This window comes from Panulirus ornatus, chromosome 12 (assembly GCF_036320965.1).
Source record: "Panulirus ornatus isolate Po-2019 chromosome 12, ASM3632096v1, whole genome shotgun sequence".
NCBI lineage: Eukaryota > Metazoa > Arthropoda > Malacostraca > Decapoda > Palinuridae > Panulirus > Panulirus ornatus.
The window spans coordinates 39,685,133-39,703,264 of NC_092235.1; the positions used below are offsets into that span (position 1 = coordinate 39,685,133).

Genomic DNA, 18,132 nt, shown 5'->3' on the forward strand with positions numbered 1-18,132 from the left:
GAAATAAAAAGATCGTGGTTGAGAGAGCAGAAGAGGGTGTTTCGAAATGGTTCGGGCGCATGGAGAGAATGAGTGAGGAAAGATTGACCAAGAGGATATATGTGTCGGAGGGGGAGGGAACGAGGAGAAGAGGGAGACCAAATTGGAGGTGGAAAGATGGAGTGAAAAACATTTTGTGTGATTGGGGCCTGAGCATGCAGGAGGGTGAAAGGAGGGCAAGGAATAGAGTGAATTGGAGCGATGTGGTATACTGGGGTTGACGTGCTGACAGTGGATTGAATCAAGGCATGTGAAGCGTCTCGGGTAAACCATGGAAAGCTGTGTAGGTATGTATATTTGCGTGTGTGGACGTAGGTATATACATGTGTATGGGGGTGGGTTGGGCCATTTCTTTCGTCTGATTCCTTGCGCTACCTCGCAAACGCGGGAGACAGCGACAAAGCAAAAAAAAAAAAAAAAAAAAAAAGTGTAGCATTTATGGATCTGGAGAAGGCATATGATAGAGTTGATAGAGATGCTCTGTGGAAGGTATTAAGAATATATGGTGTGGGAGGCAAGTTGTTAGAAGCAGTGAAAAGTTTTTATCGAGGACGTAAGGCATGTGTATGTGTAGGAAGAGAGGAAAGTGATTGGTTCTCAGTGAATGTAGGTTTGCGGCAGGGTGTGTGATGTCTCCATGGTTGTTTAATTTGTTTATGGATGGGGTTGTTAGGGAGGTGAATGCAAGAGTTTTGGAAAGAGGGACAAGTATGAAGTCTGTTGGGGATGAGAGAGCTTGGGAAGTGAGTCAGTTGTTGTTCGCTGATGATACAGCGCTGGTGGATGATTCATGTGAGAAACTGCATAAGCTGGTGACTGAGTTTGGTAAAGTGTGTGAAAGAAGAAAGTTAAGAGTAAATGTGAATAAGAGCAAGGCTATTAGGTACAGTAGGGTTGAGGGTCAAGTCAATTGGGAGGTAAGTTTGAATGGAGAAAAACTGGAGGAAGTGAAGTGTTTTAGATATCTGGGAGTAGATCTGGCAGAGGATGGAACCATGGAAGCGGAAGTGGATCATAGGGTGGGGGAGGGGGCGAAAATTCTGGGAGCCTTGAAGAATGTGTGGAAGTCGAGAACATTATCTCGGAAAGCAAAAATGGGTATGTTTGAAGGAATAGTGGTTCCAACAATGTTGTATGGTTGCGAGGCGTGGGCTATGGATAGAGTTGTGCGCAGGAGGGTGGATGTGCTGGAAATGAGATGTTTGAGGACAGTGTGTGGTGTGAGGTGGTTTGATCGAGTAAGTAATGTAAGGGTAAGAGAGATGTGTGGAAATAAAAAGAGCGTGGTTGAGAGAGCAGAAGAGGGTGTTTTGAAATGGTTTGGGCACATGGAGAGAATGAGTGAGGAAAGGTTGACCAAGAGGATATATGTGTCGGAGGTGGAGGGAACGAGGAGAAGTGGGAGACCGAATTGGAGGTGGAAAGATGGAGTGAAAAAGATTTTGTGTGATCGGGGCCTGAACATGCAGGAGGGTGAAAGGAGGGCAAAGAATAGAGTGAATTGGATTGATGTGGTATACCGGGTTGACGTGCTGTCAGTGGATTGAATCAGGGCATGTGAAGCGTCTGTGGTAAATCATGGAAAGCTGTGTAGGTATGTATATTTGCGTGTGTGGACGTATGTATATACATGTGTATGGGGGGGGGTTGGGCCATTTCTTTCGTCTGTTTCCTTGCGCTACCTCGCAAACGCGGGAGACAGCGACAAAGTATAATAAAATAAAAAAAATATATATATATATATATATATATATATATATATATATATATATATACTTGAGTGATCGGGGCCTGAACATGCAGGAGGGTGAAAGGTGTGTGAGGAATAGAGTGAATTGGATTGATGTCGTATACCGGTGTAGACGTGCTGTCGATGAATTGAACCAGGGCATGTGAAGCGTCTGGGGTAAACCATGGAAAGTTTTGTGGGGCCTGGATGTGGAAAGGGAGCTGTGGTTTCGGTGTATTATTACATGACAGCTAGAGACTTGAGTGTGAACGAATGTGGCCTTTGTTGTCTTTTCCTGGTGCTACCTCGCACACATGAGGGGGGAGGGGGTTGTTATTTCATGTGTGGTGAGGTGGCGATGGGAATGAATAAAGGCACACAGTATGAATTATGTACATGTGTATATATTTGTATGTCTGTGTGTGTATATATATGTATACGTTGAGATGTATAGCTATGTATATTTGCGTGTGTGGATGTGTATGTATATACATGTGTATGTGGGTGGGTTGGGCCATTCTTTCATCTGTTTTCTTGTGCTACCTCACTAACGCGGGAGACAGCGACAAAGCAAAATAAATAAATGATAATATATATTTATATATATCATACTGTCTGAATTATGTACATGGTTATATATGTATGTCTCTGTGTGTATATATATATGTATACATTGAGATGTATAGGTATGTATATTTGCGTTTGTGGACGTGTATGTATATACATGTGTATGTGGGTGGTTTTGGCCATTCTTTCGTCTGTTTCCTTGAGCTACCTCGCTAACGCGGGAGACAGCGACAAAGCAAATATATATGTATATATGTGTGTGTGTGTGTGCGTGTGTGTGTGTGTGTGTGTGTGCGTGTGTGTGTGTGCCCCAGCTTGAGCTAGGTACCAATACTTAGGGGTGGATGAACATCTTGATTAATTGTGGACCGACTGCCACAACCAGGATCCGACAACATGCATTCGATCTTAGGTAGCCTGTGAATGTATCATGCTCAGGAACGCTAACTGCAATACCATGGAATATCCCTGTTGCATGTATTGTATACATTGTATACTTATCTTTTTTTTTCTGTTAATACATTAAATGTTCTTTCATGGTTCCAGATATCAGACTGTAAAATGGAAGGGATGGAAGGGAAGCGCTGTGTGAGCTTCATCACTTGTGCAGCTTGGATACCAAAAGGAGTTGCTAAAGCAGTCCCTGATAAGGTAATTTGATGATGTCCTGTTTTTTCTGTTTAATATCTAATTTGGCAAATTCTTCTTTGTAGCAGGATTGATTATGTTGTGTATTATCAAGAAGGCTCAAACAAAATCACTTCTATGCATGTTTATGTTCCTCAAAGCAAACGCCTTCTACACCTTCATACATACAGCCTTTTTTCGTCCAGTTCACTTCCTCTATCCATAAACAGCATCATTGCTCAAACACTCCTCCTTTCCATATATCCTTATAATCTTAGAAATATATCTTTGTTTTTTCATCCTCCCTTTTATATCTGTTATTTCGTATTTTCATAATAATTCTTGACTTTCTTCTGTGTCTCTTCACCAGTTTTATTGTCATACATCAGAATAGGCAGAATTATTCTTTCTGAAATACTCATCCATAATGCAAATGCAGTCATTATTATTTATTTATTTATTTAATGATAGCTATAGCTAGTTGATTGCCTTTTCCTGCATTAGTGAGGTAGCACCAGGAAACAAATGAAGAAAGACCCATCTACTTACATATATACATATACGCACATACATACACACATTTATATTTATTTTATTTTATTTTTTCTTTTTTTTTTTTGTCGCTGTCTCCCGCGTTTGCGAGGTAGCGCAAGGAAACAGACGAAAGAAATGGCCCAACCCACCCCCATACACATGTATATACATACGTCCACACACGCAAATATACATACCTACACAGCTTTCCATGGTTTACCCCAGACGCTTCACATGCCTCGATTCAATCCACTGACAGCACGTCAACCCCGGTATCCCACATCGCTCCAATTCACTCTATTCCTTGCCCTCCTTTCACCCTCCTGCATGTTCAGGCCCCGATCACACAAAATCTTTTTCACTCCATCTTTCCACCTCCAATTTGGTCTCCCTCTTCTCCTCGTTCCCTCCACCTCCGACACATATATCCTCTTGGTCAATCTTTCCTCACTCATTCTCTCCATGTGCCCAAACCATTTCAAAACACCCTCTTCTGCTCTCTCAACCACGCTCTTTTTATTTCCGCACATCTCTCTTACCCTTATATTTATTTAATATACTATATTGCTTATCCCTGGGGATAGGGGAGAAAGAATGCTTCCCACGTATTCCCTGCGTGACGTTGAAAGCGAGTAAAGGGGGCGGGAGCAGGGGAGGCTGCAAACCCCCTCCTTGTATTTAAATCTCTGAAAGGAGAAACAGAAGAAGGAGTCATGATGGGAGTGCTCATCCTCCTCGAAGGCTCAGATTGGGGTGTCTAAATGTGTGGATATAACAAAGATGAGAAAAAAGGAGAGATAGGTAGTGTGTTTGAGGAAAGGAACCTGGATATTTTGGCTCTTAGTGAAATGAAGATCAAGGGTAAAGGGGAAGAGTGGTTTGGGATTGTTTTGGAAGTAAAGTCAGGGGTTAGTGATAGGACAAGAGCAAAGGAAGGAGTAGCACTCCTCCTGAAGGAGGAGTTGTGGGAGTATGTGATAGAGTGTAAGAAAGTAAATTCTGCATTGCTATGAGTAAAACTGAAAGTGGATGGAGAGAGATGGGTGACTATTGGTGCCTATACACCTGGTCATGAGAAGAAAGACCATGAGAGGCAAGTGTTTTGGGAGCAGCTGAGTGAGTGTGTTAGCAGCATTGATGCATGAGACTGGGTTATAGTGATGGGAGATATGAATGCAAAGGTGAGTTATGTGGCAGTTTAGGGTATAATTGGTGTAGATGGGGTGTTCAGTGTTGTTAATGGAAATGAAGAGCTTGTGGATTTCTGTGCTGAGAAATGACTGGTGATTGGGAATACCTGGTTTAAAAAGAGAGATTTACATAAGTATATGTATGTGAGTAGGATAGATGTTATTGGATTATGTATTAATTGATAGGTGTGTAATGGAGAGACTTTTGGATGTTAATGTGCTGAGAGGGGCTACTGAAGGTAAAGATTTATAGAGGTTTTCAGAAGAGAAGAGAGAATGTTGGAGAGAAGAGAATGGTTAGAATAAGTGAGCTTGGAAAGCAGACTTGTGTGAGGAAGCACCAGGAGAGATTGAGTGCAGAATGTCAAAAGGTGAGAGCATATGACGTAAGGGGAGTGAGGGAGGAGTGGGATAACGTATTTAACAAGCAGTGATGGCTTGTGCAAAATATGCATATGGCACAAGAAAGGTGGGAGGTGTGCAGATTAGAAAGGGTAGTGAATGGTGCGATGAAGAAGTAAGATTGTGAGGGAAAGAGAAGACAAACACGTTTGGATGATTTTTGCAGGGAAATAGTACAAATGACTGGGAGATGTATAAAAGAAAGAGGCAGGAGGTCAAAAGAAAGGTGCAAGAGGCAGAAAAGAGGGCAAATGAGAGTTGGGGAGAGAAAGTATCATTAAGTTTTAGGGAGAATAAAAATATGTTTTGTAACGAGGTAAATAAAGTGCTTAAGACAAGGGAACAAATGGGAACATCAGTGAATGGGGCTAATGGGGAAGATGATAACAAGCAGTGGTGATGTTAGGAGATGGAGTGAGTATTTTGAAGGTTTGTTGAATGTCTTTGATGATAGAGTGGCAGATATAGGGCGTTTTGGTCGAGGTGGTGTGCAAAGTTTGAGGGTTAGGGAGAATGATTTGGTAAACAGAGAGGAGGTGGTAAAAGCTTTACAGAAGATGAAACCCAGCAAGGCAGGGAGTTTGCATGGTATTGCAGTGGAATTTATTAAAAAAGAGGTTGACTGTATTGTTGACTGGTTGGTAAGGTTATTTAATGTATGTATGACTCATGGTGAGGTGCCTGAGGATTGGTGGAATGCTTGCATAGTGCCATTGTACAAAGGCAAAGGGGATAATAGTGAGTGCTCAAATTACAGAGGTATAAGTTTGTTGAGTATTCCTGGTAAATTATATGGGAGGGTCTTGATTGAGAGGGTGAAGGCATGTACAGAGCATCAGATTGGGAAAGAGCAGTATGGTTTCAGAAGTGGTAGAGGATGTGTGGATCAGGTGTTTGCTTTGAAAAATGTATTCGAGAAATACTTAGAAAAGCAAATGGATTTGTATGTAGCATTTATGGATCTGGAGAAGGCATATGATAGAGATGATAGAGATGCTCTGTGGAAGGTATTAAGAATATATGGTGTGGGAGGTAAGTTGTTAGAAGCAGTGAAAAGTTTTTATCGAGGATGTAAGGCATGTGTGCTTGTAAGAAGAGAGGAAAGTGATTGGTTCTCAATGATGTTGGTTTGTGGCAAGGGTGCGTAATGTCTCCATGGTTGTTTGAATTTTTTATGGATGAGTTTGTTAGGGAGGTGATTGCAAGAGTTTGGAAAGAGGGGCAAATATGCAGTCTGTTGTGGATGAGAGAGCTTGGAAAGTGAGTCAATTGTTGTTCGCTGATGATACAGCGCTGGTGGCTGATTCGGGTGAGAAACTACAGAAGCTGGTGACTGAGTTTAGTAAAGTATGTGAAAGAAGAAAGCTGAGGGCAAATGTGAATAAGAGCAATTATTAGGTACAGTAGGGTTGAGGGTCAAGTCAATTGGGAGGTAAGTTTGAATGGAGAAAAACTGGAGGAAGTGAAGTGTTTTAAATATCTGGGAGTGTATTTGGCAGCAGATGGAAGCATGGAAGCGGAAGTGAATCATAGGGTGGGGATAGGGGTGAAAGTTCTGGGAGCATTGAAAAATGTGTTAAAGTCGAGGACATTATCTCGGAAAACAAAAATGGGTATGTTTGAAGGAATAGTGCTTCCAACAATGTTATATGGTTGCGAGGCATGGGCTATGGATAGAGTTGTGCGTAGGAGGGTGGATATGCTGGAAATGAGATGTTTGAGGGCAATATGTGGTATGAGGTGGTTTGATCGAGTAAGTAATGAAAGGGTAAGAGAGATGTGTGGTAATAAAAAGAGTGTGGTTGAAAGAGCAGAAGAGGGTGTTTTGAAATGGTTTGGTCACATGGAGTGAATGAGTGAGGAAAGATCGACAAATAGGATATATGTCTGAGGTTGGGGGAACGAGGAGAAGTGGGATACTTAATTGGAGGTGGAAGGATGGAGTGAAAAAGATTTTGAGTGATCGGGGCCTGAACATGCATGAGGGTGAAAGGCGTGCAAGGAATAGAGTGAATTGGAACGATGTGGTATACCGGGGTCGACGTGCTGTCATTGAATTGAACCAGGGCATGTGAAGAATCTGGGGTAAACCATGAAAAGTTCTGTGGGGCATGGATGTAGAAAGGGAGGTTTGGTTTTGGTGCATTATACATGACAGCTAGAGACTGAGTGCGAACGAATGTGGCCTTGTCTTTTCCTAGCGTTACTTCGCGCACATGCGGGGGAGGGGGTTGTTATTTCATGTGTAGCGGGGTGGCAACGGGAATGAATAAGGGCAGACTATGAATTGTGTGTGTGTATGTATAGGTATGTATATATGCGTGTGGACGTGTATGTATACACATATGTATGTGGGTGGGTTGGGCTATTCTTTCGTCTGTTTCCTTGCGCTGCCTTGCTAACATGGGAGACAGCGACAAAGTATAATATATTAATATATATATATTTTTTTTTTTTGCTTTGTCGCTGTCTCCTGCGTTTGCGAGGTAGCGCAAGGAAACAGACGAAAGAAATAGCCCAACCCACCCCCATACACATGTATATACATACGTCCACACACGCAAATATACATACCTACGCAGCTTTCCATGGTTTACCCCAGACGCTTCACATGCCTTGATTCAATCCACTGACAGCACGTCAACCCCGGTATACCACATCACTCCAATTCACTCTATTCCTTGCCCTCCTTTCACCCTCCTGCATGTTCAGGCCCCGATCACACAAAATCTTTTTCACTCCATCTTTCCACCTCCAATTTGGTCTCCCTCTTCTCCTCGTTCCCTCCACCTCCGACACATATATCCTCTTGGTCAATCTTTCCTCACTCATTCTCTCCATGTGACCAAACCATTTCAAAACAGCCTCTTCTGCTCTCTCAACCACGCTCTTTTTATTTCCACACATCTCTCTTACCCTTACGTTACTTACTCGATCAAACCACCTCACACCACACATTGTCCTCAAACATCTCATTTCCAGCACATCCATACTCCTACGCACAACTCTATCCATAGTCCACGCCTCGCAACCATACAACATTGTTGGAACCACTATTCCTTCAAACATACCCATTTTTGCTTTCTGAGATAATGTTCTCGACTTCCACACATTCTTCAAGGCTCCCAGAATTTTCGCCCCCTCCCCCACCCTATGATCCACTTCCGCTTCCATGTTTCCATCCGCTGCCAGATCCACTCCCAGATATCTAAAACACTTCACTTCCTCCAGTTTTTCTCCATTCAAACTCACCTCCTAATTGACTTGACCCTCAACCCTACTGTACCTAATAACCTAGCTCTTATTCACATTTACTCTTAACTTTCTTCTTTCACACACTTTACCAAACTCAGTCACCAGCTTCTGCAGTTTCTCACATGAATCAGGCACCAGCGCTGTATCATCAGCGAACAACAACTGACTCACTTCCCAAGCTCTCTCATCCCCAACAGACTTCATACTTGCCCCTCTTTCCAAAACTCTTGCATTCACCTCCCTAACAACCCATCCATAAACAAATTAAACAACCATGGAGACATCACACACCCCTGCCGCAAACCTACATTCACTGAGAACCAATCACTTTCCTCTCTTCCTACACGTACACATGCCTTACATCCTCGATAAAAACTTTTCACTGCTTCTAACAACTTGCCTCCCACACCATATATTCTTAATACCTTCCACAGAGCATCTCTGTCAACTCTATCATATGCCTTCTCCAGATCCATAAATGCTACATACAAATCCATTTGCTTTTCTAAGTATTTCTCACATACATTCTTCAAAGCAAACACCTGATCCACACATCTTCTACCACTTCTGAAACCACACTGCTCTTCCCCAATCTGATGCTCTGTACATGCCTTCACCCTCTCAATCAATACCCTCCCATACAATTTGCCAGGAATACTCAACAAACTTATACCTCTGTAATTTGAGCACTCACTCTTATCCCCTTTGCCTTTGTACAATGGCACTATGCATGCATTCCGCCAATCCTCAGGCACCTCACCATGAGTCATACATACATTAAATAACCTTACCAACCAGTCAACAATACAGTCACCCCCTTTTATAATAAATTCCACTGCAATACCATCCAAACCTGCTGCCTTGCCGGCTTTCATCTTCCGCAAAGCTTTTACTACCTCTTCTCTGTTTACCAAATCATTTTCCCTAACCCTCTCACTTTGCACACCACCTCGACCAAAACACCCTATATCTGCCACTCTATCATCAAACACATTCAACAAACCTTCAAAATACTCACTCCATCTCCTTCTCACATCACCACTACTTGTTATCACCTCCCCAGTTGCGCCCTTCACTGAAGTTCCCATTTGCTCTCTTGTCTTACGCACTTTATTTACCTCCTTCCAGAACATTTTTTTTTTTTTTTTTTTTATACCTCGTCTCTGTCTCCCGCGTTTGCGAGGTAGCGCAAGGAAATAGACGAAAGAAATGGCCCAACCCCCCCCATACACATGTACATACACACGTCCACACACGCAAATATACATACCTACACAGCTTTGCATGGTTTACCCCGGACGCTTCACATGCCTTGATTCAATCCACTGACAGCACGTCAACCCCTGTATACCACATCGCTCCAATTCACTCTATTCCTTGCCCTCCTTTCACCCTCCTGCATGTTCAGGCCCCGATCACACAAAATCTTTTTCACTCCATCTTTCCACCTCCAATTTGGTCTCCCTCTTCTCCTCGTTCCCTCCACCTCCGACACATATATCCTCTTGGTCAATCTTTCCTCACTCATTCTCTCCATGTGCCCAAACCATTTCAAAACACCCTCTTCTGCTCTCTCAACCACGCTCTTTTTATTTCCACACATCTCTCTTACCCTTACGTTACTTACTCGATCAAACCACCTCACACCACACATTGTCCTCAAACATCTCATTTCCAGCACATCCATCCTCCTGCGAACAACTCTATCCATAGCCCACGCCTCGCAACCATACAACATTGTTGGAACCACTATTCCTTCAAACATACCCATTTTTGCTTTCCGGGATAATGTTCTCGACTTCCACACATTTTTCAAGGCTCCCAAAATTTTCGCCCCCTCCCCCACCCTATGATCCACTTCCGCTTCCATGGTTCCATCCTCTGACAGATCCACTCCCAGATATCTAAAACACTTCACTTCCTCCAGTTTTTCTCCATTCAAACTCACCTCCCAATTGACTTGACCCTCAACCCTACTGTACCTAATAACCTTGCTCTTATTCACATTTACTCTTAACTTTCTTCTTCCACACACTTTACCAAACTCCGTCACCAGCTTCTGCAGTTTCTCACATGAATCCGCCACCAGCGCTGTATCATCAGCGAACAACAACTGACTCACTTCCCAAGCTCTCACATCCCCAACAGACTTCATACTTGCCCCTCTTTCCAAGACTCTTGCATTTACCTCCCTAACAACCCCATCCATAAACAAATTAAACAACCATGGAGACATCACACACCCCTGCCGCAAACCTACATTCACTGAGAACCAATCACTTTCCTCTCTTCCTACACGTACACATGCCTTACATCGTCGATAAAAACTTTTCACTGCTTCTAACAACTTGCCTCCCACACCATATATTCTTAATACCTTCCACAGAGCATCTCTGTCAACTCTATCATATGCCTTCTCCAGATCCATAAATGCTACATACAAATCCATTTGCTTTTCTAAGTATTTCTCACATACATTCTTCAAAGCAAACACCTGATCCACACATCTTCTACCACTTCTGAAACCACACTGCTCTTCCCCAATCTGATGCTCTGTACATGCCTTCACCCTCTCAATCAATACCCTCCCATATAATTTACCAGGAATACTCAACAAACTTATACCTCTGTAATTTGAGCACTCACTCCTATCCCCTTTGCCTTTGTACAATGGCACTATGCACACATTCCGCCAATCCTCAGGCACCTCACCATGAGTCATACACACATTAAATAACCTTACCAACCAGTCAACAACACAGTCACCCCCTTTTTTAATAAATTCCACTGCAATACCATCCAAACCTGCTGCCTTGCCGGCTTTCATCTTCCGCAAAGCTTTTACTACCTCTTCTCTGTTTACCAAATCATTTTCCCTAACCCTCTCACTTTGCACACCACCTCGACCCAAACACCCTATATCTGCCACTCTGTCATCAGACACATTCAACAAACCTTCAAAATACTCATTCCATCTCCTTCTCACATCACCACTACTTGTTATCACCTCCCCATTTGCGCCCTTCACTGAAGTTCCCATTTGCTCCCTTGTCTTACGCACCCTATTTACCTCCCTCCAGAACATCTTTTATTCTCCCTAAAATTTAATGATGCTCTCTCACCCCAACTCTCATTTGCCCTTTTTTTTCACCTCTTGCACCTTTCTCTTGACCTCCTGTCTCTTTCTTTTATACGTCTCCCACTCAATTTCATTTTTTCCCTGCAAAAATCGTCCAAATGCCTCTCTCTTCTCTTTCACTAATACTCTTACTTCTTCATCCCACCACTCACTACCCTTTCTAATCAACCCACCTCCCACTCTTCTCATGCCACAAGCATCTTTTGCGCAATCCATCACTGATTCCCTAAATACATCCCATTCCTCCCCCACTCCCCTTACTTCCATTGTTCTCACCTTTTTCCATTCTGTACTCAGCCTCTCCTGGTACTTCCTCACACAAGTCTCCTTCCCAAGCTCACTTACTCTCACCACCCTCTTCACCCCAACATTCACTCTTCTTTTCTGGAAACCCATACAAATCTTCACCTTAGCCTCCACAAGGTAATGACCAGACATCCCTCCAGTTGCACCTCTCAGCACATTAACATCCAAAAGTCTCTCTTTCGCGCCCCTGTCAATTAACACGTAATCCAATAACGCTCTCTGGCCATCTCTCCTACTTACATAAGTATACTTATGTATATCTCACTTTTTAAACCAGGTATTCCCAATCATCAGTCCTTTTTCAGCACATAAATCTACAAGCTCTTCACCATTTCCATTTACACCACTGAACACCCCATGTATACCAATTATTCCCTCAACTGCCACATTACTCACCTTTGCATTCAAATCACCCAACACTATAACCCGGTCTCGTGCATCAAAACCACTAACACACTCATTCAGCTGCTCCCAAAACATATATATATATATATATATATATATATATATATATATATATATATATATATATATATATAGAGAGAGAGAGAGAGAGAGAGAGAGAGAGAGATGCTCTGTGGAAGGTATTAAGAATATATGGTTTGGGAGGCAAGTTGTTAGAAGCAGTGAAAAGTTTTTATCGAGGATATAAGGCATGTGTACGTGTAGGAAGAGAGGAAAGTGATTGGTTCTCAGTGAATGTAGGTTTGCGGCAGGGGTGTGTGATGTCTCCATGGTTGTTTAATTTGTTTATGGATGGGGTTGTTAGGAAGGTGAATGCAAGAGTTTTGGAAAGAGGGGCAAGTATGAAGTCTGTTGGGGATGAGAGAGCTTGGGAAGTGAGTCAGTTGTTGTTCGCTAATAATACAGCGCTGGTGGCTGATTCATGTGAGAAAGTGCAGAAGCTGGTGACTGAGTTTGGTAAAGTGAGTGAAAGAAGAAAGTTAAGAGTAAATGTGAATAAGAGCAAGGTTATTAGGTACAGTAGGGTTGAGGGTCAAGTCAATTGGGAGGTAAGTTTGAATGGAGAAAAATGGAGGAAGTAAAGTGTTTTAGATATCTGGGAGTAGATCTGGCAGCGAATGGAACTATGGAAGCGGAAGTGGATCATAGGGTGGGGGAGGGGGCGAAAATTCTGGGAGCCTTGAAGAATGTGTGGAAGTCGAGAACATTATCTCGGAAAGCAAAAATGGGTATGTTTGAAGGAATAGTGGTTCCAACAATGTTGTATGGTTGCGAGGCATGGGCTATGGATAGAGTTGTGTGCAGGAGGATGGATGTGCTGGAAATGAGATGTTTGAGGACAATGTGTGGTGTGAGGTGGTTTGATCGAGTAAGTAACGTAAGGGTAAGAGAGATGTGTGGAAATAAAAAGAGCTTGGTTGAGAGAGCAGAAGAGGGTGTTTTGAAATGGTTTGGGCACATGGAAAGAATGAGTGAGGAAAGATTGACCAAGAGGATATATGTGTCGGAGGTGGAGGGAACGAGGAGAAGTGGGAGACCAAATTGGAGGTGGAAAGATGGAGCGAAAAAGATTTTGTGTGATCGGGGCCTGAACATGCAGGAGGGTGAAAGGAGGGCAAGGAATAGAGTGAATTGGATCGATGTGGTATACCTGGGTTGACGTGCTGTCAGTGGATTGAATCAGGGCATGTGAAGCATCTGAGTAAACCATGGAAAGCTGTGTAGGTATGTATATTTGGGTGTGTGGACGTATGTATATACATGTGTATGGGGGTGGGTTGGGCCATTTCTTTTGTCTGTTTCCTTGCGCTACCTTGCAAACACGGGAGACAGCGACAAAGCCAAAAAAAAAAATAAGAAAAAATATATATATATATATATATATATATATATATATATATATATATATATATATATATATATATATATATATATATTTGTATATAAGTGTGAATGAATGGGGCCTTTGTTGTCTTTTCCTAGCACTACCTTGCACACGTGAGGGGGAAGGGGGATGTTATTCCATGTGTGGCGAGGTGTCGACAGGAATGAATAAAGGCAGACAGTGTGAATTGTGTACATGAGTATATATGTATGTGTCTGTGTGTGTATATATATGTGTCTGTTGTGTATATATATTTGCACATTGAGATGTATGGGTATGTATATTTGCGTGTGTGGACATGTATGTACATACTTGTGTATGGGGGAGGGTTGGGCCATTTCTTTTGTCTGTTTCCTTGTGCTACCTCGCAAACACGGTAGACAGCGACACAGCAAAATAGATGAACAAATAATAAATGAATATATATATGTATATATATATATATATATATATTATTTATATTTATTATACTTTGTCGCTGTCTCCTGCGTTTGCGAGGTAGCGCAAGGAAACAGACGAAAGAAATGGCCCAACCCCCCCCCATACACATGTATATACATACGTCCACACACGCAAATATACATACCTACACAGCTTTCCATGGTTTACCCCAGACGCTTCACATGCCCTGCTTCAATCCACTGACAGCAAGTCAACCCCGGTATACCACATCGCTCCAATTCACTCTATTCCTTGCCCTCCTTTCACCCTCCTGCATGCTCAGGCCCCGATCACACAAAATCTTTTTCACTCCATCTTTCCACCTTCAATTTGGTCTCCCTCTTCTCCTTGTTCCCTCCACCTCCGACACATATATCCTCTTGGTCGATCTTTCCTCACTCATCCTCTCCATGTGCCCAAACCACTTCAAAACACCCTCTTCTGCTCTCTCAACCACGCTCTTTTTATTTCCACACATCTCTCTTACCCTTACGTTACTCACTCGATCAAACTACCTCACACCACATATTGTCCTCAAACATCTCATTTCCAGCACATCCATCCTCCTGCGCACAACTCTATCCATAGCCCACGCCTCGCAACCATACAACATTGTTGGAACCACTATTCCTTCAAACATACCCATTTTTGCTTTCCGAGATAATGTTCTCGACTTCCACACATTCTTCAAGGCCCCCAGGATTTTCGCCCCCTCCCCCACCCTATGATCCACTTCCGCTTCCATGGTTCCATCCACTGCCAGATCCACTCCCAGATATCTAAAACACTTCACTTCCTCCAGTTTTTCTCCATTCAAACTCACCTCCCAATTGACTTGACCCTCAACCCTACTGTACCTAATAGCCTTGCTCTTATTCACATTTACTCTTAACTTTCTTCTTCCACACACTTTTCCAAACTCAGTCACCAGCTTCTGCAGTTTCTCACATGAATCAGCCACCATCATCAGCGAACAACAACTGACTCACTTCCCAAGCTCTCTCATCCCCAACAGACTTCATACTTGCCTCTCTTTCCAAAACTCTTGCATTTACCTCCCTAACAACCCCATCCATAAACAAATTAAACAATCATGGAGACATCACACACCCCTGCCGCAAACCTACATTCATTGAGAACCAATCACTTTCCTCTCTTCCTACACGTACACATGCCTTACATCCTCGATAAAAACTTTTCACTGCTTCTAACAACTTTCCTCCCACACTATATATTCTTAATACCTTCCACAGAGCATCTCTATCAACTCTATCATATGCCTTCTCCAGATCCATAAATGCTACATACAAATCCATTTGCTTTTCTAAGTATTTCTCACATACATTCTTCAAAGCAAACACCTGATCCACACATCCTCTACCACTTCTGAAACCACACTGCTCTTCCCCAATCTGATGCTCTGTACATGCCTTCACCCTCTCAATCAATACCCTCCCATATAATTTACCAGCAATACTCAACAAACTTATACCTCTGTAATTTGAGCACTCACTCTTATCCCCTTTGCCTTTGTGCAATGGCACTATGCGCGCATTCCACCAATCCTCAGGCACCTCACCATGAGTCATACATACATTAAATAACCTTACCAACCAGTCAACAATACAGTCACCCCCTTTTTTAATAAATTCCACTGCAATACCATCCAAACCTGCTGCCTTGCCGGCTTTCATCTTCCGCAAAGCTTTCACTACCTCTTCTCTGTTTACCAAATCATTTTCCCTAACCCTCTCACTTTGCACACCACCTCGACCAAAACACCCTATATCTGCCACTCTATCATCAAACACATTCAACAAACCTTCAAAATACTCACTCCATCTCCTTCTCACATCACCACTACTTGTTATCACCTCCCCACTTGCGCCCTTCACCGAAGTTCCCATTTGCTCCCTTGTCTTACGCACTTTATTTACCTCCTTCCAGAACATCTTTTTATTCTCCCTAAAATTTAATGATACTCTCTCACCCCAACTCTCATTTGCCCTTTTTTTCACCTCTTGCACCCTTCTCTTGACCTCCTGTCTCTTTCTTTTATACATTTCCCACTCAATTGCATTTTTTCCCTGCAAAAATCGTCCAAATGCCTCTCTCTTCTCTTTCACTAATACTCTTACTTCTTCATCCCACCACTCACTACCCTTTCTAATCAACCCACCTCCCACTCTTCTCATGCCACAAGCATCTTTTGCGCAATCCATCACTGATTCCCTAAATACATCCCATTCCTCCCCCACTCCCCTTACTTCCATTGTTCTCACCTTTTTCCATTCTGTACTCAGTCTCTCCTGGTACTTCCTCACACAGGTCTCCTTCTCAAGCTCACTTACTCTCACCACCCTCTTCACCCCAACATTCACTCTTCTTTTCTGAAAACCCATACAAATCTTCACCTTAGCCTCCACAAGATAATGATCAGACATCCCTCCAGTTGCACCTCTCTGCACATTAACATCCAAAAGTCTCTCTTTCGCACGCCTGTCAATTAACACGTAATCCAATAACGCTCTCTGGCCATCTCTCCTACTTACATAAGTATACTTATGTATATCTCGCTTTTTAAACCAAGTATTCCCAATCATCAGTCCTTTTTCAGCACATAAATCTACAAGCTCTTCACCATTTCCATTTACAACACTGAACACCCCATGTATACCAATTATTCCCTCAACTGCCACATTACTCACCTTTGCATTCAAATCACCCATCACTATAACCCGGTCTCGTGCATCAAAACCACTAACACACTCATTCAGCTGCTCCCAAAACACTTGCCTCTCTTGATCTTTCTTCTCATGCCCAGGTGCATATGCACCAATAATCACCCACCTCTCTCCATCAACTTTCAGTTTTACCCATATTAATCGAGAATTTACTTTCTTACACTCTATCACATACTCCCACAACTCCTGTTTCAGGAGTATTGCTACTCCTTCCCTTGCTCTTGTCCTCTCACTAACCCCTGACTTTACTCCCCAGACATTCCCAAACCACTCTTCCCCTTTGCCCTTGAGCTTCGTTTCACTCAGAGCCAAAACATCCAGGTTCCTTTCCTCAAACATACTACCTATCTCTCCTTTTTTCACATCTTGGTTACATCCACACACATTTAGGCACCCCACTCTGAGCCTTCGAGGAGGATGAGCACTCCCCGCGTTACTCCTTCTATATATTAATGGGAAATATATATATATATATATATACAAAGTATAAAATATATATATATATATATATACAAAGTATAAAAAAAAAAAAAAAAAAAAAAAAAATATATATATATATATATATATATATATATATATATATATATATATATATATATATATATATATATATATATTTATTTCTTTTTTATTATACTTTGTCGCTGTCTCCCGCGTTTGCGAGGTAGCGCAAGGGAACAGACGAAAGAAATGGCCCAACCCCCCCCCATACACATGTATATACATACGTCCACACACGCAAATATACATACCTGCACAGCTTTCCATAGTTTACCCCAGATGCTTCACATGCCCTGATTCAATCCACTGACAGCACGTCAATCCCGGTATACCACATCGCTCCAATTCACTCTATTCCTTGCCCTCCTTTCACCCTCCTGCATGTTCAGGCCCCGATCACACAAAATCCTTTTCACTCCATCTTTCCACCTCCAATTTGGTCTCCCTCTTCTCCTCGTTCCCTCCACCTCCGACACATATATCCTCTTGGTCAATCTTTCCTCACTCATTCTCTCCATGTGCCCAAACCACTTCAAAACACCCTCTTCTGCTCTCTCAACCACGCTCTTTTTATTTCCACACATCTCTCTTACCCTTACGTTACTCACTCGATCAAACCACCTCACACCACACATTGTCCTCAAACATCTCATTTCCAGCACATCCATCCTCCTGCGCACAACTCTATCCATAGCCCACGCCTCGCAACCATACAACATTGTTGGAACCACTATTCCTTCAAACATACCCATTTTTGCTTTCCGAGATAATGTTCTCGACTTCCACACATTCTTCAAGGCCCCCAGAGT

At 42.6% G+C, this 18,132-nt stretch overlaps 1 protein-coding gene across 1 annotated transcript in view; it reads left to right on the forward strand.

The window, feature by feature from the left end:
* Window positions 1-18,132, forward strand: part of nclb (no child left behind) — a 343,194-nt gene that overhangs the window by 9,289 nt on the left and 315,773 nt on the right. The window contains exon 2 of the mRNA XM_071667808.1: window positions 2,882-2,986. Within this exon, the coding sequence (XP_071523909.1) occupies window positions 2,897-2,986 (90 nt within the window). The 5' untranslated portion in view covers window positions 2,882-2,896. The remainder of the gene's footprint in view (window positions 1-2,881; window positions 2,987-18,132) is intronic.